Source organism: Microtus ochrogaster (assembly GCF_000317375.1).
Source record: "Microtus ochrogaster isolate Prairie Vole_2 chromosome 14 unlocalized genomic scaffold, MicOch1.0 chr14_random_1, whole genome shotgun sequence".
NCBI lineage: Eukaryota > Metazoa > Chordata > Mammalia > Rodentia > Cricetidae > Microtus > Microtus ochrogaster.
In genome coordinates this window covers 16,753,267-16,776,933 of record NW_004949096.1, presented here as the reverse complement: position 1 = coordinate 16,776,933, position 23,667 = coordinate 16,753,267, and the positions used below count along the sequence as shown (strand labels likewise).

At 48.1% G+C, this 23,667-nt stretch overlaps 2 protein-coding genes across 2 annotated transcripts in view; both read right to left on the bottom strand.

The window, feature by feature from the left end:
- Positions 1-616: 616 nt before the first annotated feature.
- Positions 617-16,337, bottom strand: Accs (1-aminocyclopropane-1-carboxylate synthase homolog (inactive)). The gene is made up of 16 exons (XM_026787660.1): positions 16,209-16,337; positions 13,781-13,971; positions 11,947-12,006; positions 10,379-10,449; positions 9,178-9,247; positions 8,836-8,902; positions 7,448-7,545; positions 6,888-6,965; positions 5,580-5,680; positions 4,663-4,752; positions 3,809-3,854; positions 3,577-3,718; positions 1,796-1,938; positions 1,551-1,704; positions 1,357-1,450; positions 617-1,268 (listed from the first exon to the last, which is right to left on the bottom strand). Exons 2-16 carry the CDS (start codon positions 13,904-13,906, stop codon positions 1,208-1,210), a joined length of 1,401 nt encoding a protein of 466 aa, XP_026643461.1. The 5' UTR covers positions 13,907-13,971; positions 16,209-16,337; the 3' UTR covers positions 617-1,207.
- Positions 16,338-23,473: 7,136 nt separating this feature from the next.
- Positions 23,474-23,667, bottom strand: part of Accsl (1-aminocyclopropane-1-carboxylate synthase homolog (inactive) like) — a 12,303-nt gene continuing 12,109 nt past the window's right edge. Inside the window, exon 14 of the mRNA XM_026787848.1 lies at positions 23,474-23,556. Within this exon, the coding sequence (XP_026643649.1) occupies positions 23,474-23,556 (83 nt within the window). The remainder of the gene's footprint in view (positions 23,557-23,667) is intronic.

Genomic DNA, 23,667 nt, shown 5'->3' with positions numbered 1-23,667 from the left:
GAAACACACAGAGGCTTACAGTAATTATAACACTGGCTGGCCTATTAGCTCAGGCTTCTTATTAACTAATTCTTACATCTTAAATTAGCCCACCATTCTTGTCTGTGTTAGCCACGTGGCTTGGTACCTTTAGCAGTGCGGTGTTTTCATCTTGCTTCCTCTGTGGCTGGGTGATGACTGCAGACTACTCTTTCCTCTTCTCAGAATTCTCCTGTTCTCATTGCCTTACCTCTACTACTTCCTGCCTGGTCGCCCCGCCTATACTTCTTGCCTGCCTACTGACCAATCAGCGCTTTATTAAAGTAATACAAGTGACAGGATAAAAGGCCGTTGTCCCACAGCACACCATGATAATGGACTGAACCTATGAAACTGTAAGCGAGCCTCCCTACTTAAATGTTTTACTTTATAAAAGTTGCCAAGCTCATGGTCTCTTCACAGCAATAAAAACCATAAGACAGGAGGAAACCCAGAAAAATCTAAGAAAAGGGAGAAAAATAAGCCAATGATAGGGAAAAACCACAAAATAGAAAAATGGGAAGAAAATGGCAGAAAGCAATGGACAAATGAATGGTACACTTGAGATTCCTTTTTATGGTTTATTTGTGTATATGTGCATGTGTGTGCATGCACGGGCACACATTTGCCATAAGCTGCCCGCTGTGAGCTCTGGGAACTGAACTCCTGTCCTCTGAAGAACAGCAAGTGCTCTTAACCACTGGGCCTCCTCTCCAGCCATTGCCAGGCTACTGCTGTGGGAGCCAGTGAAGGTACCTTCTTCCTAGGTAAGTGGAGGTGTGTTTCAGAACTTGATGGGGCATTTTAGCTCTACTGAGGAGCCACTGCTTTCCCACCACAGAATTCTGCTCTCTGCATCCCAAGCTGAGGCCTGTTCTGGGCACCCCAAACAAACCAAATTCACCCCATACACCTTGGAATGCTATCACTTTGTGTGTGTGTGTGTGTGTGTGTGTGTGTGTGTGTGTACAGTTCCTCTGGCTTGTTTCCCTGGCAACAAGGAAGGCAAGAAGGCACCATCACAAAGAATGAACAGCTGCTTGTTTACTCTTCTCCTAGAGAGGAGCTGTGTTAGGAACAGTCAGGACTCCCTATCCTGTACACTATTGACAGCACAGGCATCTGGCTGGTCCCAGTCCCACTGAACAGAGGACAGCAACAGCCCAGAATAGCATCAGTTTAAACAGCTTCACACAGCCAGCAGGGAGGGCAGGAAATGGCTCTTCAAGGCCAAAGCCAAGTGACAAGTCCTGTCGACAAACGGCAATCCACATTTAATCTCCCGTGGCCTTTCTTGTCCAGGTCGTGAGGGTGCTTGTGAGGCAATGGCCTACTCACATGGGCTGGGTACTTGGCTCCTGAGTGTGACAGGGAGAGGCCTCATCTACCACTTGAGATTGCCTTGCAAGCACCTGCCGCACCCTTTGCATCCCTGAGAAGAAGTGAGGAGTGGTCAGTACGGGGTTGATCGGGTCAGAAGCAGGAGTGGCCGGAAAGATGCTGTTGGGAGGCTGGGGGAAGAGACTGCTCACCCAAGCGGAGCCGGTTCTCCTTGTCTGAGAAGACCACCCGGAACCAGCCGGGTTCTTTACACTCAAAGGTCTTCCCACAGGACAGCAGCACCTTGTTGTCCAAAAACTGGCGCCAGAGCAGCCCCTCCTCCTCAAAGGTGCCTCTGCGCAGGTACTGGGAGGACAGAAGTAGCTCAGGACGCAGGAGACCCTACGGGGCTTCCCCTGCCAGACATTCCCTCCACCCACAGCTCCACCCTATTTACCTTTCTTAAGTCAACCCAGATGAAGAAGCCTGCCCCACGACTCACGAAGGGTATCCCCAGGGCTCTGAGCTCCTCTGAGACATAGGTATGGGCAGCCTTGAGTCGGGCGTGGTTTTCTGGCAGGTACACCTGGCTGATCCAGTCTAAGGGAAGGGAAGCAGGAATCTAAAACTCCCATGGATCGTTGCATTAATCTAAACACTGAAAGACAAAAGGGCATGGCAGCCAACACCACAGGAGTCCTTCTTCTTTCTGGCTTCCTGAGTCATGGGTTCAGAGGAGCTGGGAGTCCAGTGATCAGTACAAAGTGCCTTTGATCCAGGTATACAGCCCTGAGTGCCAGCTCCCAGACCACATTCAGGAGCCCAGGGTACAAAGTCCCCCAGGATGTGAACCAAACCAAAGGTATCTGCAGGTACAAAGTGATACTTAGATTCACACAGATCAAATCCCTATCCCAGTGGGGCACCTTGGGGAAAGGAAGCCTTCAGCAACTTCACCTCTCTGGTTGTCATAGATTTATTAACCTCTTTTGAGGGGTACACGCTCTATGGATTATAACACATTCATACACTTTTGAAAGTACTACCACAATCAGGATTTAAATAACCCCAAAGACTATCCCAATGACTGATATGTCACACACATGACAGTCTTGTTCATTCCTAAATGTCCCCAAAACCAGCCTCATAGGGTATGTAAAGTCTTGACTCTAAGCTTCTCTCAATAGTACAGTGTCTTTGGGAGGAATCCACATTGCCATGGACTTTATTGGCATAAGTATTCCACGGTGTGGACGGGACACATCTGTGTATAAACTCCCCTGTGGAGCAGTTTGCAGATGTGGGTGATTATGAAAAAAAAAAAACAAAAACAAAAACAGCTAACAGCATGTATGCAGGTTTTTGTGTGACCATCACGGTTCCTCACTTGGGCCTGTCGCCACTGGGTTATTTGATAGGTGTGTTTAGAGGAAATTGCTGAATTGTTTTTCACTATGGCTGAGCCACCTCCTGTCCCCACCATCAATGTAAGAGCAAGTGTCCTGGCTGCCTTTATCAACATTCAGTAGGTATCACTGCTGTTTCTAAAACTTTTTAGGCTATTAGATTGGTAATTAGTACCCGATCCTCCTTTTCCACACCTGCAAGACAAGGGGAACTGTAGGAATTCTCCCTAAGGCCCCAGGGAGGGAAATGAGATGGACCAAAAGGACATCTGAAAGACAGTGAAGAGCAACAATTACAGGACAGCGTTGCTCTCTGAACTCATTGCTGAAGGCAGGAACGATCCAGATCTCAGAGGCAGAGAGCCCACCATCATACTGACATTTCCTCAGGAACTTCTGATCTGTGTTCAACGGGAACTAAAGTTCGTTTTTGAAGGTGGAATCTTGCTATGTTGCCCAGGCTAGCCTGGAACTCCTGAACTGGAAGGATCCTCCTCCTTCAGCCCCCCAAGTAGCTACAAGAACAGACACATAGCACTGCACCTGGTCAGTGAGTTCACATTCATCAAGAGCCTGTTTTATGGCACGTATTGTTCTAACCAAATTACAGGCCACACTTGACCACAAGACTAGCACCATTATCAGCCCTATTCTCCAGATGAGGGTGAGGAGATGTGCTACCCAGACAGCAAACAAGTGACTGAGGACGGTCTGAACCCAGAGACGACACTGCAAGACATCACCTCAGCTCCTCCACAGGGGAGGCACCCGTGAGCCCCAAGTCCCACACACATTACAACCCCACTCCTCCTGTAAGATCCAGACAAATCACCATGGTCCCGGAGCAGCTGTGCCATCTGGTGTTGGACCAGGCCACTGAGACCATGATAGCGACAGAGGGAGGCAACAGCAGTAGCCACATGCTGATTTTCTGTGTACAAGATGCCAAAGCGGAGTCCAGACATTCCAAAGTCCTACAAGAAGATGCATGATAGCCGTGGCCAGCTTCCACAGGAGAAACTGATTCCCCCCCCCCCTCTCACCCAGGCTAGCCAGAGATTCACCTTGCTGGTGGCCCACATCAAGTGTGTCCTCTGGGGGTCAGGCAGCCTACAGAGAGCAGAACAAGGAGACATAAGCAACCCAGAGCCAGGAGATCACAGACATGCCAGTGAATAGATACATGGAGAGATGAAACTGGGTGTCTTGTCTTTGAATCACCAATGCTCATGCTTCCGTTAGCATGGGGGCCAGCCTGCTGCCTATTTCTGTAACTATCATTAGAACACAGCCAAGCTCACTGCTCCACATGTCTGTGGGAGCTGAGTGAGAAGCCATGAGCCTGACCTCTGAGCTGGAAAGCAGGTCCAGCATCACTTCCTCAAATGGCTTGTCTGATCAACCCCAGGAAACCAGGTCTCTCAGCTTCTCAGCCACCTCCACCTTAGCACTTCTTGCCGCTATCATGGAATTGCTAGCTGTGCCTTTAGCTGCTGAGACCTTTTCCTAGGTAGAAATCTGATAGACAAATCGATGAGTAGGTGAGTGGAAGGATGAAGTATGTCAGGGGATAGATGAATGGATGGGGAGATGGATGGACAGACAGAAGGAATGATGGACGGACAGAAGGAACTAGAACTGCTCTGAAGAGGAAGGAAACAGCAGGAGTCCAGTTCTCATAGACCCAGTACTTCTTCAAATATTGCCAAGGCCCTCCTTGAAGCGCTTGGGAATGTCATAGAATAATCTGAAGACCCCTGATCTACCTAATCTTCCTGGTCTGAGGACCAGCAAGATCAAACAGACATTAATGGAACTGCCCTGGGGCAGGCCATGTCCTATAGGCTCACCCAGAAATAGGCTGGGAAACTGTGAGCCAGTCCAGGTGCTGGAGAATCAGCTGCAGTGAGCTCCTCACCTTTCCAGGCTCAGGACACTCCGGTACCCAAGAGACTCTTCAAACACGGACAACATGTAAACCTCATCCATGATCACGTGAAGCTGGTGCCTGCAGTGGGTAGATGGTGGGAAAGAGGGAGCCAAAATGCGTCACTCAGCATTGAGAATATCAGAGGACCACAGACTACCCCAGGGTTTTAAACCAGCTTATCCCAGAAACACCCCAATTTGATCCCAGGAACACCCTGATTTGGTCTATAATTTCACAAATAGAAGCTACATCCATAAAACAAAGGACTCTAGCGCTTTTGAAGCACTGCAAGACGGGAGGGGAGGCACCCTTGGGGTCCTCCATGGCAGGCTGGAGACAAATGGACTCAGATTCATGTCGTTCCCACTCATGGTTAGACCACTCTGAGGCTCTGTCAAGCAGGAATGATGACAGAACCCATTTCTATGGGGCTGCTCTGATGACGACCATAGAGACAGCACAGACGATGCCAGCTGGGAACACGGCCAGCTCAGTAAAGAGCCACCTTGCAAACAAGACCCAGGTTTGATACCCATAACCTGCTAAACACATGGGCCTGGTGGCATGCACTTGCAATACCAGTGCTGGAGAAGTAAGGACAAGAGGATTTCAGACAGCCTAGTATACCAGACCAGTGAAACACTTTCTCAGAATGTATTAGAAGGCTTCTAAGGAATGACCTCCGTCCTCCACATTCAACTATACACATGAACACAGGCTAACATACAAAAAATTATAAATGTTCAGCATGGGGCGTGGCCCTAGAGTGTTGCAGCTGGTGTTTTGAGAAGACAGAGAGACACCAAAGCTGGTAGTAGGCCAGTGAGCTAAGAAGGCATAAGGACCTGTCCCAAGGCTCACATCCGAGCCATGTCTGCTCACTTCATGGGGTAGGTATAGCTCACCTCATGGCAAATCCCAGGAACTCCTGTAGCTCTTCAGGGGAGTAGATGTCACCCAGAGGGTTCTGGGGGTTGATGAGGATGAGGCCTTTGACCTTGACACCCTAAAACCATCCATGGGGGTGTTACTGTGTCCCCCCCAACCCTAGAACCTTACAGTCCCACTAGATGAGGCTGAAAGCTGCCTGAATCCCAGGGAAGCAGGGCAGGGGCACACTCATGACCCAACAAGAAGCAAATGAACGGGACTAGAGTTCTGTCTGCTGTGTCGTGCCAACTGTGGAAAGAACACAGGCAGGAAATGGGGAAATGTGCCCAGCTGCTAGCAGAGAGGCTGTTTGAGTGGGAAGAATTCTACACGGGAGTTGGGGATTTCCACAGTTCCTGTTGTGAGCACTTGGGAGCTTGAATGACAAAGGTAACCACCCAGTGACCCCAGTGACCTCAATGAAGTGCACAGATGCTGAAAATGGCTGGGAAGCACAAGAACCTGAGTCTCTGCCTTTACTAGGGAGTCCTCAAAAAGAGCAGGATCACCCCTCAAATTGCCAGAGAAACTCACTAAACTATAAACTTCCATGAGAAGCAGAAACAAAGGAACTGGGATGGGGGAGTGTCCTTTTAATTAGCAAAGTGTGGTGGTTTGACTTAGAATGACCCATTGGCTCCTACGTTTGAATGCTTGGTCTTTAGTGGAACTGTCTGGAAAGGATGGGGGAGCTGTGGGCTTGCTGGAGGAGGTGTATCACTTGGGTGGGCTTTAAGACTTCAAAAGCCCAGTCTCTCTCTCTGCCTGCTGCCTATAGATCAGGATGTAAAGCTACTGCTACAGTGCCCTGCTCGTCTGCTTCCTGCCATGATGATCATGGACTAACTCTCTGAAACTGTAAGCAAGCCCCCAATGAAATGCTTTCTTTTACGAATTCCCTTGGTCGTGGTGTCTCTTCACAGCAACAGAACAGTGACTAAGACACACACATTCATTGAAAACAACAGAGGGCTTCACTCTTGGCATTTCCATGCAGATAGGCAATTTGATCCAAACCCACCACCTCCTATTACCCTTTCTTGTGAGGGAAAATTGTTAATGAAGCCCCCTGGTCCTCTGTGAACTGTGCTTTCAGGGTCATTTTCTAATGGGAAGACCCTCCAAAGACACAGGATTCTGCCTGACCCCTGCCCAAGGACGGTTCTCCAACTCCTCCTCATATGTCCCTATCAGAGTTACAAACCCAACTCCAGAGAGATGAAGGGTCCAGTCCCTTCTGGGGCCACCCACTCACAGCCCTGCATTTGACTGATTCCCCAGACCTCAGAATTAACTCCTTGCAGGGCCAACTCCAGCTTCTCCACTGTGAGCTGGAAGGGACGTGTGTTCAATCCAGATACCTGGGAAAAGACCCACCAAAGACAGCAGCCAAATTCAGAGCCCCACTCCCACCCCAAACTTGAACTCTTGGGTCTCTCCTCCCCATCATCTCCAGTCTTCTGGGTCTGGCCTCTGGAAAAAGGGAGGGGACACTTCCCCTTCTGGCCTTCTGCCCCACCCTTCACAACAGGGACATCCCTCATCACTCAGATTTCTGGCAGAGGCAGCAAGGATGCTCTGATTGGCTCTCAGGACTTCCAAGGCATAAGCTTCCCCCTTCCCACCCGCTCATTTCTAGGGCTAGTTCTAGGCTTCTCTGTGGACCCAGCAATCTTAGAGCCTGTAGCTTGGAGCTTCTAGAGAACCCAGGCAGAGGCTCCACTTCCATTTCACAGCAGCCCCAAAGCACAGGATTCCTTCAGGTCCCCCACAAATTCAGACCCAGCAAACCCTGGCCTACAGGAAGATCCAGATGCAAGAACTAGAATACAGGCAATCTTACCTCACTCTCCAGGTAGACATAAGCCAGTCGGACGTTGCCATAGAGATAGACATGCTGGGTTATGGCTCCATAGTAAGGGGTGGGAATCAAGAGAGCCTCTAGGAGAAGGAGTGGCAGCTCATTGGCCTCTGACTTAGATACCCCAGACACCTATCATGAAATCCGCAGCTCTCCCAAGCCTCCATTGGGAAATATCTGGAACATATTCTGACTCCTCTCAACTCCCCAAACCTTAAAGCTTGGATCCCCTAAGGTCAGACTTTCTAAATGTCTCACTTAAAGATGCTCACTTAAAATGGGATCACATGCAAATAAATCCACTATAATTTATCATAAAAAATGCATTTGATCTACCTATCCTCCTGAACATCCTAGCTTGGGACCTGAAACAGGGCAGAGAATCGGCATTGACTCAGGATCTCATGGTCGCCTGCAGGTAGAATGGGGGAGCCTATTGGGCCCCTGCATCTGACTGTTCTAGACTGAATAAGAACTTGTCTATCATATTCTCACAGCAAATCTCCCTTTAGGGTTCAAGTCCTGGTGACTGCTTCTGTTTGTGTGACTCTGACTTTTACTTAACGTCTGGCCTCAGTCTTCTCACAGGTAAAATGGGTTTAGTCAAAGAATCCATGTTATGGAGGAATGAAGCCACACGATCTAGCCTGGAATGCAGTATCTGGTGACCACATGTGACCAGTGTTAACTTATTAGTTAGGCTCTCGTGAGCAGGACTCTAACCTTACAACAACTGACACTTAGCTACAACCAGCTCTTACACAATGCCTCTTAGAGCAGCTGGCTGTCTATTCAATAGCCATCCAATTTCTTTCCTTGCAACGAGAAAAAAAAATGGCTTTTGTTTAGTTTGATGTATTCGTTTGTTTTGTTTTGTTTGTTTGAAATATGACCCGCAGTGTATCCAAGTCAGTCCTTCCCCAGCCATGGCATGAACCAGTCTGGACTAAGCCGACACTGGCTCCCTTAGGCCATTTGCCAGGGACTCCTTTAGGTTTACACGTAATTTCTATTTGGTAAGAGTCGCACTGGGATCCTTTTGAGAAGGAGCACCCTCGATGCCCTGCCCAACAGGAGAGAGACCAGCTTGTTGCTACTGTCATTTTTCCTTGCTATAAGACAGTGCCAGGGAAGATGTCACCATGACCTGACACGGAGGGAAAGCAGAGGGACTCAGAGAGAAAGAAAACAGGACCCTGACCCCATATGGATCTCATCAGAACTGCTGCCCCAGATGTCTGGTTAAGCCACGCACTTAAGGCCCTGTAATCTTTATATTCTCTTATTGCTGAAGGCTCTGATGACAGGTAACTGGGGTCACAGCCCAGCCTTGGCACAAAGCTGAGGGAGGGGGCATGGAGTTCACTCACCTCCTGCCTCACAGAGCACTGTGGCCAGAGCGGAAAAGAGCGAGGCGCAGCCATTCAAAACAACCACCTAGGGGTGACAAGAGACAAGGGTGACAGAGAAGAGCAAGGACAAGGGGAAGACCCAGGCCTCTCCCCAGGGCCCTGAGGGTCCATTCTGATGAAGGTCTTTCTGGGTTCCCAGCCAAGTTTATTTCTGGGGACCAACAAGAGACAGAACTGTCCACTCTGGGTGTCTCTCTCAAAGGTGAGGGGGTCAAGAGGGACAAGGCACAATGGGGTTGGGAGGCAAGCCTAAGTGAAAGCACCCTCCCACCCCGCACCCGTAAGGAAGGGGTGACTCACATTCTCTGGTTTGAGGGGCGCCGGGCTCTTACAGTAGAAAGACAAGAACTTTGCCACTTCTTCCCGCAGGCTAGAAGGACAGATCAACAAGTACGACACTTGTCAGAGGGTCTCAGCCCTGTCCACTCCAGAGCCTGTCTGGGAACCGCAGGTGGCTAGCTGCCACTGCTCTGTCCTCCCTTCCCAGAGGTAGATATGGTAAGGCATTTGTCTCCACGCCAGTACCCCCTCCCCCATCCAGCCGCAAAGCATTCATTCTGTGTGGTTCTAGGATATCCACCTTCCCACGCAGTGGATGAAAACGAACACTACATAGATCTAGCTGATGAAAACAATAATAATAAACATTATCATAATAGGAACTGATGTTACTGTGCTTTTTTGTTTGTTTGGTTGGTTGGTTGGTTTTTCAAGGCAGGGTTTCTCTGTAGCTTTGGAGCCTGTCCTGGAACTAGCTCTTATAGACAGACCAGGCTGGCCTCAAACTCAGAGATCCGCCTGCCTCTGCCTCTCAAGTACTGGGATGAAAGGTGTGCCACCACCGCCCGGCTGTTACTGTGGTTCTTACTGAGGGACAATATCACACATATGTCATTTGGAGAATGTTCCATGGTGACTATGGTTACTATCATTCCCATTTTACAAAGAAACTGAGGTTTGAGGGAGTTAAATCACTTGCTGGTAAGTGGCACAGCCCCTGCCCCAGGGTCCACCATCCTGATGACCCTTTTCTAAGAATATGAGCTTCAGAATACATCTTAGATCAAGTCCTGCTGGGCTTGTCTGACCTCCAAGAGATGATCAGTATACAGCAGCCTATCTTACAATTGAGAGTGAGTCCCAGCCAGCTCCCTAGACACCCATCTGTCATCTCTAAAGCTACTGGGAAAGCAGGGACAATCTCCTCACTCTCCTCAGACTTTCTGGGAATACGGGGACGGATTTGGGGCTGGCAGGACAGCCCCTGGTCACCGGGTCTCCACACTATGTTCTTAGCCTACAACCAGCTCCCTCACTCCGCCTCTACTGATATGTAGATGGAACAGTTCTTTGTTGAGAGGCTTCCCTGTGCTTTGTAGTTTAACAGCACATCCCTGGGCAGTAGACCTTCAACCACAGATGTGTCCAAGCACTACTGTGCCTCCCTGGGGTCAGTCAACATCACCCCCGTTGAGACCCACCAGCCTGTGGAGACACTTACAACAGATGTCCCCTCCAGTCCGGGTACTGCAGCAGCGAGGGCTCCACATGAAGCATGTCATTCTGTGTCAGCTGGGGACACAAAGGGAACAGAGCAAGGCAGAGGGCTGAACTGTCACCTGCATCTGCACAGCAGCTGGTTTCCTCTGCTCCTCGAGGAAGGCGACAGGAGTGCAGGACAACACTCCCGGGCCATTTCACAGAGAAGCAACCCAGGGCTCGCAAAGTGTAGGCAAAGCCAGCAAACCATATCCAGAGCTTCTGACTCTAGCTCTCGGTACAGCACAATCAGAGGGTGGGTACAGAAGCAGTGGTGGGAGGGCAACTGCTCAGTGTCCCCAGAGGTCAGTGCATGCTCCAGAGCAGGGTGATGTAACTTGGCCTTGGCTCCAGCTTTAGAGAGGGGACTTGGACACCGTCTCCTGAGGGTTCCACTCAATCTCACCCTTGGTGTGTGGCAGCAAATTTTAGACCATTCCTTGTATAGAAAGGTACTGGGTTAGTGATACTAGAGCACCATGGCTATATGGTCAAAGAGAGCTGATAGCATGATGTCCTTGGGCAGGGGACCAGAAAAACTGGAATTACCTACTTCTCTAAGCCTGGGTCCCGCAGTGTCCAGCCTTCCTGTCGCCCCTTAAAACAAAGAAGCCACTGGTATCTGAGGCTACTTAGCATTTACTAGGTCACTGGTCTGAACTGTAAAGACTTCATAAAAACAAGTATTAATAAATATCAACAATTGTATATTTATTACCAGGTATATTAGGTAAATTAAATATTACCTACCGAAACCAATTCTAGCTATTTTCACTTTTGTAGAACTGAGGCACGCTCTTGCTGTGTCACCCTGGCTTTCTTGGTACTTACTGTGAACCCAAGATGGCCTCAGGCTCACAGCGCTCCTCCTGCCTCAGCTTCTTAGAACCTGGGTTCAACTCCCAGCACCTACATGGTGCCTCACAACTCTGTAACTACAGTTCCAGGGTAGCAGACTCCCTCTTCTGGCCTCAGCAGGCACCAGGCATGTACCTGGTGCACAGACATACACGAAAGCAGAGCACCCATACACATAATCTGATGAAATTTTAAGGAATTTTACAAGCTAGATTAGAAACAGCCATAGAAGCCAGGCCTGAGGGTACAGGCCTGGAATCCCAGTTACACTGAAGGTTAAGGGAGGAAGATTCCAAATCCAAGGCCTGCCTGGCAGAATAAGTTCAAGATCAGCCTGAGAAACTTAGACCTTGCCTTAAAGTAGAAAGTTAAGAAGGTGAAGGCATAGTTCAGCTTGCCTAGACTGTGTGAGCGCTGGGTTCAATCGCCAGTAAAGATAAAAAGAAATTAAGGAATAGAGATGGATATAGTGCTGATGGCAGACGGGGTTAGGCTGGGGAGAGGAGGGGAGGGGAGGTAAAGAAACGAAAGGGGAGGAGAGGGGAGTTGTTCCCAAGGCAAACCTGCAATGCCTGTCTTCCCAGCTCTTCAGTCAGGGCCAGTGAGGCATGTAGCAAGTTACTGTAGCAAAGGATTTAAGAAGGCCCTAGAGATGGCAGTCCCGGTACTCACCCGCCTGGACAGAAGGTCAAAGCAGAGTTTGTTCTCACTGGTGCCCAAGTTAATGATGCCCTGCAGACAGAGTGTACAGGTAGGTGAGCACGGCAAAGGAATGCCAACCAAGAGCAGCAATGTCTGCTTGCCACCCCATAAGGTGTTAATCCTAGTAGGAGGATCGGACTCCTGACTCCTGCCTTATGTGAGGAGCAAAGGAAGCAGGAGAGACAAAAGAATTAACTTGAAGGAGCCGAGAGTTACACAAATAACAGGCAATGCTCACCACCCCTGGGAAGGAAACTGTTTCCTCCAAACACAGGCAGCATCTCCAAATCCAATAGCTCTGCAGTCACAGCCCATTCAGCTACCCTCTTGTGACGCCCCACTGCCAAGATTCCAGTGCAAGCCACCAGGATCACTGCCATAGCTCCCCACTCCCTCTCCTGTTACTCCCCTGCCTGTCATCTGTCTTCATATGGAAAACTGAAACGGCATCATGCATACTGCTCCCCCCTGAACACTTCCTACCCAGCTCTGTCTACAGAAAGAACGCTCACCATGTCCCACGAGGCCCTACAATATCCAGAGCCTTCCTGACCCCATGACCCCCAGTCTGGCTTTACTGCAACCCAAGGGTTTCCTTGATCTGATCCAGCACAGCTCCGGGCTGGGCCCTCGTACAAGCTATTCCCTCGGCTGTGCGGTCCCTGGGGTGGGCACCCTGTGCAGAGACTGAACCTGCCACCTGCCCCTGAAGAGGAGAACATGCAGAAATGCTGGGATGTCACCTCTAAGGCTAGGTCACAAAAGCGAGTGGCTCCAATGTTGGGTACTCACAGTCTCTCATTCTGTCTTGAGACATCTGCCCTGAAGGGAGTCAGCTGCCATACCTGAGTCAGTCCACGTGGAGAGAAACAGGTGCCCACCAAGGAGCCACAGAAGTGAGTTTGGAGACAGAGTCTCTCACCTGTCCAAGCCCCACCACGCAGTCAAACTTTCAGATGCACAGGGTAGCTTCAGGGTACAGTGGCAGAAACCCCTGAGCCGGACACGCCCACTAGGAGTCCAGCAACTGGGAAGTGTTTGCCATGTCAGCTGCTGCGACTTGGGGTGATTTGTTACAGCACTGGATAGTTAACATAGCCTCACTTTTTTCACGCCTCTGTTCTAAAGTCACCTGATTAAAAGTCGCCTTCTATGACACCCTATGTCAAACAGCCACACTTCTCAGCGGGCCATCATTCTCTGTCCACCTTCCCCTTTCTTCATTTGCTTTGCAGTGCAGTAAATGCTATATGTAGTTCTGATCTGTCTGTCTCAACTAAAATATAAATACATAGGGCAAGACTGGAGTTTTGCTCACTGCTATGACACCAATACCTAGAACAGTCGCTGATACCTGGTGGATGTTCAACAGATCAAAACTATTAATAAGGGTTATTGTGCAGCTCTTTACCAAATTATTGTATATAACAGATTATGGTAATCATGGCAGATGATATTAATAATAATAGCAGCTGTGTTTATCCAGTGTATAATATGATAAGCACTGTGAATTTCACACTCCTGGCCTCACTTAATGTTGACTCTTCTACAGAGCAGACATTACCAGCCCATCTCAGAGATGACCTGTGTACAGAGCAGACATTACCAGCCCATCTCAGAGATGACCTGTGTACAGAGCAGACATTACCAGCCCATCTCAGAGATGACCTGTGTACAGAGCAGACATTACCAGCTCTCCTGCAGCCAGAGGATCATGGCTCCAACCTGACAGGAGAGAGCTGGGTGTTGGCTGCCCTGCAATTAGTTTGCTCTTGGCTCCCAGCCGGGAGGGGTCTTCACTCACACTGGGGTTCTTGTCTTCATCATACTCGTCCATATGGTAGGTTCTGTAGCCCTCCTCAGCTGAGTCCCAGAACCATTTGCTGACTCTTCCTCTAGAGGACAGGCAGGAGCTATCAGAGGAGAACATGGCCACAGGGTCCCCCACTCCATAGAGCTTGAGCCGCTTCCTGTCTGGCTTTCTGAGGCACTCTCCTGGCAGAGAAACACCATAGGCATTGTCCATGTCCTGAGAAGAGGCTGAGCCTGGATGTTCAGTCAGTGTCTGAGGAAGAGGGAACATCTGTCAAAACACAAATGCTCAGGCCTGCTGACGGGCTTCTGCTTGTCCTTGTATGTTTGTCTGTTTGTGTATGTCCAAGAACAACCTCCAGTGTTGTTCCGGGAGCTATCCACCATGTTTTTAGAGGTAGGGGCTCTCCCTAGGGCCTCGTGTTTGCAAAGTAGGTTAGACTGGCTAGCCAGTAGGGTCCAGGACCTGCCTGTCTCATCTCCCCAGCTCTGGAATTATGAGGGTTCACATCTGGCTATTTTAATGTGGGTTCTGGAAATAAAACTCAGGTCCTCATTGGCTACAGAACAAGCAAAGCATTTGACTTACTGGGCACTTTACAGCCAGGGATGGTCACCCAGATGTCGGGGTCCAGTCCCAACATAAAACATTTCTCACAAGTGTGAAGGCGTAAAAATAAAGACACTATTTACACGGCAGTATCGGGAGGGAGTTTTAGTGATCATTTCAATCTTAAAGTCATCCACGTTTATTTTCCAAACACAAACTAAAAAAAAAAAAAAAAGGTTTAAAAAAAAACTTTACTAACATTCTGTTTTTTAGATGGGGGATGGTTTAAGTCACGTCTTGCCTATGCCTATTTTGTCAGGTAGACTAAAAAACACCTCTTTCCTAGGTAACCTCATAATTTACAACTAAAAAACAAAACGGCATCAACATATCCTAACACCTGTTGAGGTAGCTCCTTGTTTGCTTTGCTACAAAAGAGCCAGGCAATCCCCTCCAGTGGAAAAGGTACAAACTGTGCCTTTTAAACTACTCAGATTGCCGGGCGATGGTGGCGCACGCCTTTAATCCCAGCACTCGGGAGGCAGAGGCAGGCGGATCTCTGTGAGTTCGAGACCAGCCTGGTCTACAGAGCTAGTGCCAGGACAGGCTCCAAAGCCACAGAGAAACCCTGTCTCGAAAAACAAACAAACAAAAAAAAAAAAAAAAAACCTACTCAGATTCTTTAACTGGCAGACAATGTAAAATGTGCCCAGCCTTCTCCACCAATCCCTCCAGGCTGCCCAACGCTGGCCTTGAACTCTTGGGCTCAAGTGGTCCTCCTTTCTCAGCCTCCCTAGTAGCTGGAACTAAAGCCATCTGAACACTGATATTTCCCTCTTCTTGCAAGTTTGTGTGCTCACCCCCTTGTCCCTTTCAAGTTAAACGTTTCAACAAAGAAATCTGCTGAGGACCTATGAAGACCACACCATGCTTGCTACATAAAAATAACTTTAATCTACTTGTTGCTTTAGCTTCCTGCATTTCTGCATTTGTTTCTCATTCTGCAACCTCGGGATCACCAACGATCTTTCCGGACACCAGCTCACCCCAATTTCAAAACACCAGGTTATTTCCCAAGCAGCTCACATCCTGTGTGACAGGTGAGCTGGAGCTGATGGTGGTGGGAACCGGTAGGAGGGGAGAGTAGGGGTCACAAGTGCATTAGGGTCCCAGTTCCATTCACAAAGAAGACAAGGGCCCCAGAGGGGGCTCTCCTAGCTGCCAACAACATAGGAGCTTCCTAAGCGTCCCTTGTTCCTGCTCTAGTAGGTCCAACACTCACCTCAAAGCGCGACAGTGAGGATCTGAGGCGCTAAAGCACTCACACCAAATTGTGGCTGGTGGCCAAATGTCTCAAATATGAGTCACTCTATCACAAATGCTCTCTGATTTCTCTGTCTTAAGGGCCAAGTCTTACTTGGTAGAAGTGATAGCTGATGTAGATGGGAACCCAGAAACTTTCCCGCAGTTTAATTTTGCTTTGCAAATCTAGGGGGGGGGGGGGCGGGAACTCCCCAAGGTGGCAGGACATTGAAGGAGCACACCTTCTGCTCCATAACAGCCCAGGTCGGAGGAAGCGCACTGCCGAGAGAGTCCAGGTTTGGGCTTGGGTGGGAGCAGCCAGAGCCCAGCAGGAACACAAAGCACTGCGGGTAGGAGGGGGCTCAATTTGCATAGCTATCTGACCAGTGCAGTGCTCCCAACCAAGGCCGAGTGAGAGCCCGTCCGGGTTTTCGGGGCCCGCGGAGCCTGTGTGATTACACTCAGGACTTCCAGACCCAAGAGCGGTAGCAATCAATAGCACAGGACAGCCGAGCAGGCCCCTTTGGTGCACAGCGGGGGCAGCGCGGGGGTGGGGGATCGCACCTACTTTGGGCGTCGGATTTCGCGCGCAATATCCTCTGGGCCCGGACTTCCGGGAAGCTGGGGTAAGCCTGCCACCTAGCGATCAGGACAGGATGTGGGAGAGTGAGGCTCTGGGCTTCAGCGCTTACCAGTCCGCCAGAAACAAGAGTCTGAACAGGCAGAAGGGGTAGGGAAGAGGGGTGGAGACCACGCCTCCCCGTCTCTTCTCTCATTGGCCTGAGCTCAGCTCTCTCTGGCAATTCGACACCTTTGGTCAGACCATTTGAGCAGGGAAGTTTCTTCCCCAGTTAAGGTAGGCATCCTCTTAAAACACCCTCCCTCCTGAGTGTCACGTGTGCATGTGATCTCCCCGCCATCCATTTGGATAGGCTTCCCCAACCCCCGAAAATTCTTAGTTGGAGGGAAAAAAGATTTACAAAAGAAAAATAGAAAGTTATCGACATGTATATTCACATGGTACACATGGTGGGGACACATGGGAGTGGAAAACTCTCAAAGGGGTCTTCTTTGAATTCCAGGTTATACAAAATAGAATTTCAGAGATGTGAGGGGCGAAGGGAAAAGTTCAACCCCACTACAAGCAGGGACAAGAAGTCGAAACTGAGACGTTCTTATTGTGTGCCTCCCAGAGGTTTGCGAAGCTGGGTGTGAACACCGTTGAATGACTCCACCTCTTCTTTATGCAAGGAAACCAACTCTTGACTAGCACAGCCCTTTAGGCTAGACTGACCAACAATGTGTTTATGCAAATATAACACAATTATCTATAAACCTCTCAAATTAGATGAGGAACATGGTCGTGCCTAGGTAGTCCAACAGCCGAAGGTCCGGTCTGTCACCGAAGGTGTGAATGAGAATGACCTCCACAGGCTCATATATATATCCCATTAGTTCCATCCCTCTAAGGAACCCTAAAACTGAAGCCCTGGAATTCTGGAAGAGCCACTGGTCTTTAGTCCACATTGGAAGTTGGAAGAAGTTGTAAAGTGTGGCAGCAACAGCAGCAGCAGAGGCAGCAGCAGGGGAGATGGCTTGAGAATCATGTAAACTCACCAGTGAGGCACAGAGGCAAGCTGGGCAAAAGAGCAAAAGCTCGTCCCTCTGCCAGCCACCAGAGTGTGGCACCCACATTGGGGGTGGATTGCTGGGAGCCATGCAGCCTAGTCTCAGATCAGATATGACTACCTGTCTGGTTTCCTCAGGCAAGGCACCTGTGGAAACAGACATTCACTTGGCAAGGACCAGTGGTCCTTGGGACAGCATAGGAATCTGTGAAACTCATGCAGCTTGCAGACTCTTTTCCCTCTCATTATATTGGCGATTCTTTGTGCAGTTTTTAGCTTTGTCGGTCACACATGCAATAGCTGTAATTTTGTAATTTTCCCTGAAAATTCTGTTCTTTCTCAAAGATTTTCCCCTAAGTTTTAACAGGGGGATAATGCTTCTCAAATTTCTTATCTGGAATTGCTAACTATAATTCCTAATCCTGGGAACTTTTCTGACTCGGTAGAGATAGGTACGTATGAGAAAGCAGCACTTGGAACACTAACCGTGTCTCACAGTTCTGGAAAGGAGAGCAAGGCATGCGGACACAGAATAGGGAAGAGGCCTCAGGAGCACACAGAGTGCCAGCTGTTGAGAGTAAGTTCCCCGGACACCAAGCATAGAATCGTTGGTAGGATCTGGAATGCTCCAAGAGGAAAGAACACAGTGCAGAATGTGGAATGGAGGGATCCATCTTTGCCACACACAGGAGCTGTTGTTGATGGAAGAAGTGTGGTATAGTGAGATGGGGAAAGAGGACCTTATCAAAGTCTGCCTTTTAAGAGAGATTGAGACATGGGACCTTCTTGTAGAAAAGGGAACTGTATAAAAAGATGTCTTGAGGATATGAAAAATTGTCTGGGTTTGAATATTGTTGTCCTTAAAGCATCGTGCCCATGTCTATGACTTTTAACTTTATAACTACAAGTAGCTGCCAGCTGACATAGTGCTGCGAGAGCAGAGTGTGTCTGGCTCGATATTAAGCCTACAGAGATGTGGATCTCTACGTCTAGAATAATTATGCAGGGGGTAGGAAGGTGTATTTGGGGAAGCACAAAGGGAAGCGATGGAGGCTCTCATAATAATCATGATGTTGTCTTTAAATGGTGATGTCTTTTTTGAAGTCTATAAATCCTTTGGATATATATACAAAAGTGGTATTACTGGGTCTTGAGGAAGGCTGTTTCCTAATTTTCTGAGAAATCGCCACACTGACATCTAAAAGGGTTGTACCCGCTTGCATTTCCACCAGCAATGTAGAAGTGTTCCCTTTCCCCACAACCTCTCCAGCATAAGTTGTCATCAGTGTTTTTGCTCTTGGCCATTCTTACAGGTGTAAGATGGAATCTCAGAGTTGTTTTTATTTGCATTTCTCTGATGACTAAGGATGTTGAACATTTTCTTAAATGTCTTCCAGCCATTTTAGATTCCTCTTTTGAGAGTTCTCTGTTTAGGTCTGTAGTCCATGTTTTTATTGGATTATGTGTTCTTTTGGTAACCAATTTCTTGAGTTCTTTGTATATTTTGGAGATCAGACTCTGTCTGATGTAGGGTTAGTGAAGATCTTTTCCCATTCTATAGGCTGTCATTTTGTCTTGTTGACCGTGTCCTTTGCTTTACAGAAGGTTTTCAGTTTCAGGAGGTCCCATTTATTAATTGTGTCTCTCAGTGTCTGTGCTTCTGGGGTTATATATAGGAAGTGGTCTCCTGTGCCAACATGTTCAAGTGTACTTCCCACTTTCTCTTCTATGAGGTTCAGTGTGGCTGGATTTATGTTGAGGTCTTTGATCCATTTGGACTTGAGTTTTGTGCATGGTGATAGACATGGGTCTATTTTCATTCTTCTACATGTTGATATCCAGTTATGCCAGTACCACTGGTTAAATATGCTTTCTTTTTTCCATTTGATATTTTTTGCTTCTTTGTCCAAAAATCAGGTGTTTGAAGATATGTGAATTGATATCCAGGTCTTCTATTTGGTTCCATTGGTTCTCCTGTCTGTTACTGAGCAATATGGGTAGGATTAAAGCCCTGGCTTTGCTGACTAGATCCAGCCCATTCCTTTCCAGCCTTGTGGCGGAGGTACCAACTGTAGCCATTTTTATTGCCACAACTCTATGGTGTTTCAAGGTCCCTGCCAGCAAGCAAGCTGCAACAGTATGTCTACAGACAACACTCAAGTCCTCTCTCTGTATCCAGTCCTCCTGCCTCAAAGAGTCAGAGTTTGCCCTGGCAGGACCGCACAGAAAGCTGGCATTTTAAAATAGCACAACTTTTTTTCCTGCTACAGCTGAAAACAAACAAGCATTCAGTCAGCTTTTGAGATTCTTTTTTTTTTGTAATTTTTTTAAATTTATTTATTATGTATACAATGTTCTGTCTCTGTGTGTGCCTATAGGCCAGAAGAGGGCACCAGACCCCATTACAGATGGCTGTGAGTCACCATGTGGTTGCTGGGAATTGAACTCAGGACTTTTGGAAGAGCAGGCAATGCTCTTAATCGCTGAGCCATCTCTCCAGCCCATCAGTCAGCTTTTATCAACACCATTTAAGTGTTTTTTATGGCAGGACCTCTTAAGAGCTGCAGGGTTTTGCAGCTGAAGCTGAGTCAGGAAGCCTCTCTTAGATGAGAGCACTTGCTTGCCTCTAGCAAGCAGAGCAGACCCAAGAAATTGCTGCTACCAAGAAAACATGCTTTACTCTATTCTTTCCCAAGCTTTCTCAGGCTTTCTGTGGATTCAGTTGGGCTCCATTTTGTAGTAAGAGCTGCAGGCTGCATTCCTGCCACCCAGTTCCCGGCTGCCTGGCTAGTTTATGCCCCAAAATAACAACACACAAACTGTATTCATATAAACACTGCTTGGCCCATTTCTATTAATGTGTGTAGCACCACGAGGTGATGACTTACCAGGAACATTCTAGCCTACGTCCATCTTGGGTCAGAGCTTCATCGCATCTGCCTCACTTCCTCTTCCTCCCAGCATTCTGTTCTGTTTACTCCACCCACCTATGTTCTAACCTATCGGGCCAAGCAGTTTCTTTATTAATTAACCAACGACCTTCCTCCATCAAAGGGATGTTGTATTTTGTCAAAAGCTTTTTCCGCATCTAATGAGACGATCATGTGGTTTTTATTTTTCAGTTTGTTTATATGGTAGATTATGTTGACAGATTTTCGTATGTTGAACCATCCCTGCATCTCTAGGAGTGAAGTCTTTCTTAAAGGCAGACTTAGAAGCCAATAATAAAGCTGTTCATGTGGCCCTGGTAAGAAAAATCTCTAAGAATAAATAAAGACAGCCTGAGCTATTTGGCGCCACTTGAGTGCAATCCACTCAGTGGTCAGAAGTTTGTCTGTCACCGATGCCCCTTCCCCATCTCAGGACCTGAACCTGAGCTGAGGCTGGACCCCGGCAGTGGATCTTTCCACTTGAGTCAGGAAAATCTCGCTCGCCTCCTAGTTGATTCCAGATCTAGTCAGCCAAGATTAGGCATCGAAACCATGAGCCAAAATCAGTGCCACCCCTCTAAGTCTTTCAAGATAGTGTATTGCTGTATCACTGTGCAACCTTGGCTGGCCTGGAGTTTCCTAGACAATTCAGGCTGGCATCAAGCTCGTAATGCCCATTCTGCCTCTGCTGGGGGGGGATTGCAGGCATGCGCCACTGTGTACCCCCCAAACCTGGCCTTTCTGCTCTCAGATTACTTTCCTCAAGAGTTTTGTTATGTATAATGAAAAAAGACAGTTTTTTGTTTTGTTTTGATCTGATTTGATTTTTTGAGACAGGGTTTCTCTATAGCCTGTCCTGGAAGTAGACCAGGTTGGCCTCAAACTCATAGAGAGCTGCCTGCTTCTGCCTCCCAATAGCTGCCCCACCACTGCCTGGCAAAAGACAGTTTTTTTAAATAAATAAATAAGAATAATACTTGAAAAAAAAGAAGAAAAAAAAGGTCCTGAGAGTGTATCTGGTCTTCTGGGCACTTCCGATAAATTCGTTCTCTGTCCAAGGTCTCAACTATATATATATATATATCCTATATATATATCCTAGGCTGGCCCTGAACCCACCATTCTGCCTCAGTACTAGGATTATACGTATATACCATATGCCAGTTCATAATCAGTTTCCAAAGAGCTTTATCTAGTATAACCTTGAAGAATCAGGACTTACTGAACTGCTCTCTGTGGTAATTTCAATAACCAACATGACGGGTTAGAGCCACCTAGGATGCACAACTCCGGGTGTGTCTATGAGGATGTTTCCAGGGAGGATTAACTTGGGAAGAGGAATTATTTCTGTATGTGGCATCATCCTCAGACTGGGGCCCCAGGCTGAATAAGAAAGAAGAGAGTGGGTGAGCAGAAGCATCCTCTCCTCTTCCTGGCTTATCTTCCTCTACTCTGGTACACCTTTTCTCTCCTTCTTACTCCATGTCTGGCTGTGCCGCTGGGTGGCTGGCCCCTGAAGTTCTCCTCCTTCCTTTCTTGTTCCCAGGTTCCTTTCTCCCAGATTTCTCCTCATATTCATCCTCTCTGCCTGCCAGCCCTACTTATACTTTCTCCTGCCTAGCTATTGGCCTGTCAGCTCTTTATTAGACCAACAGGTGTTTTAGACAGGCACAGTAACACAGCTTCACAGAGTTAAACAAATACAACATAAACAAAAGTAACACACGTCAAAACAATACTCCCCAACAGAGGAGGACCCTGACCTGTTGACATCTACCTGCAATTCAGCACGGGGGAAGCTGAGGCAAGATGTTGTGAGTTCAAGGCCAGCCTGGTTGAATACAACGACAAAAAGAAATGGAGCAAGCCTGTTCCAGGGGAGACTGGGTGGGTCAGAAATCCACGTGACTAATCAAAACTATCAACATGTACGAGAAGAGTTTCCATCCTCCACAAAAGGCTTTTGACCTCCATTCTGCACATTTCAGCCCCCAATAGGCAAGGGCATCATAGAAACTTAGGTGAGTGCAATGACAGTGGCAAGTGGGAACTGGGGTTTGTACTCCCAAACCCTGCAATTTGTATGTGAAATCCTTGCCCTCTAGTTGATGGCAGTAGCAGGTAGGACCCTTGAGAAGTGATCATGTCATAAGAGCAGAGGGACCCCAGCCCTCCAGTCATGTGATGTTATAGGGAGAAATGATAGGCCCCGCCAGACACTTACCAGGTTCTCAATACTGAACTCTGCAGCTTCTGTAACTGTGATGAACAGATTTATAGCCACCTGAACAACAAAGATTCCAAGATTTATCCTAGCTGGGCAGTGGTGGCACACGACTTTAATCCTAGCACTCGGGAGGCAGAGGCAGGCAGATCTCTGTGAGTTTGAGGCCAGCCTGAACAAAGCAAATTCCAGCACAGCCAGGGCTGTTATACAGCTTATAAAGATGGTACAGTCGACACTTAGTGCTCCTTCAGCATCCAGCTATGAGTTCCTTCTTCCCTTCTCTCGAACAGCACTACAGATTATGTATTCATGTGGGGGTATGCATGTGTTCCAGTGTGTGTGTGTGTGTGTGTGTGTGTGTGTGTGTGTGTGTGTGTGTTTCCACTTGTGCACATGCAGAAGTCAGAGCAGGATCTTGAGATCTTCCTCCAAAGGTTTCAACCTTCTTGCATTCAGACAGAATTTCTTGCCATTTTGGCTAGACTCGATTGCTAGTGAGATATTATGCCCCACCATCCAGGACTGAAGATATGGGAACTTGAAGCCATGGCCAGGTTTTTACACAGGGTGCTGAGGATTTGAAATTAGGTCCAAATGCTATAGAGCAAAGTATTCTTATCCCGGTTACCACCCCAGATCTCCCCCAGACAGTTTTCTTCACATTCAAGCTTTCCAAAGATCTTAGGACAAAAGAATCTCCAAAAAGGAATGTAAATAAAGAACTGGAGAGAATAGAGAATGATATTTATTAAATGCTGAATATAAAATAAAGCCATCCAAAAGGAGTTCAGGAAATTCCCTTTACCCCGCCAGGACTCTGTAGGCCCTCCCACTCCCATCACAGTAAAAACATCATTTTTGCATTCACAATAGCTACTAGCAAAGACGAAAAGAGCCAAGGCTTCTAAAAAAGACAGACACCAGCTTAGGGGGCTTGATGAGTGAGGTCGGACAGTACAGCAGCACCAGTTACTCTCTGCCTCTGAGCAAGAGGCTAATGTCAAGGACCCCTGAGCATATGACTGCATGCTGGCAGGAGGCCAGCAGCCTATGTCGTGATGGCCGGCTCCAGCTGTTTCAGTCTCCAGGCCTTTTTGTGTTCCTTGAGCACCTGGCAGAACCGATCCATAGCTAGAGGGTCCAAAGGAGACAGAGAAAGAGAATTAGTCGGTGGTGTGCAGGTGGAGCCCAGACAGACGGGGTTGTGGACGACCCCCAGAGCCTCTGGTTTATGGGTAGAAC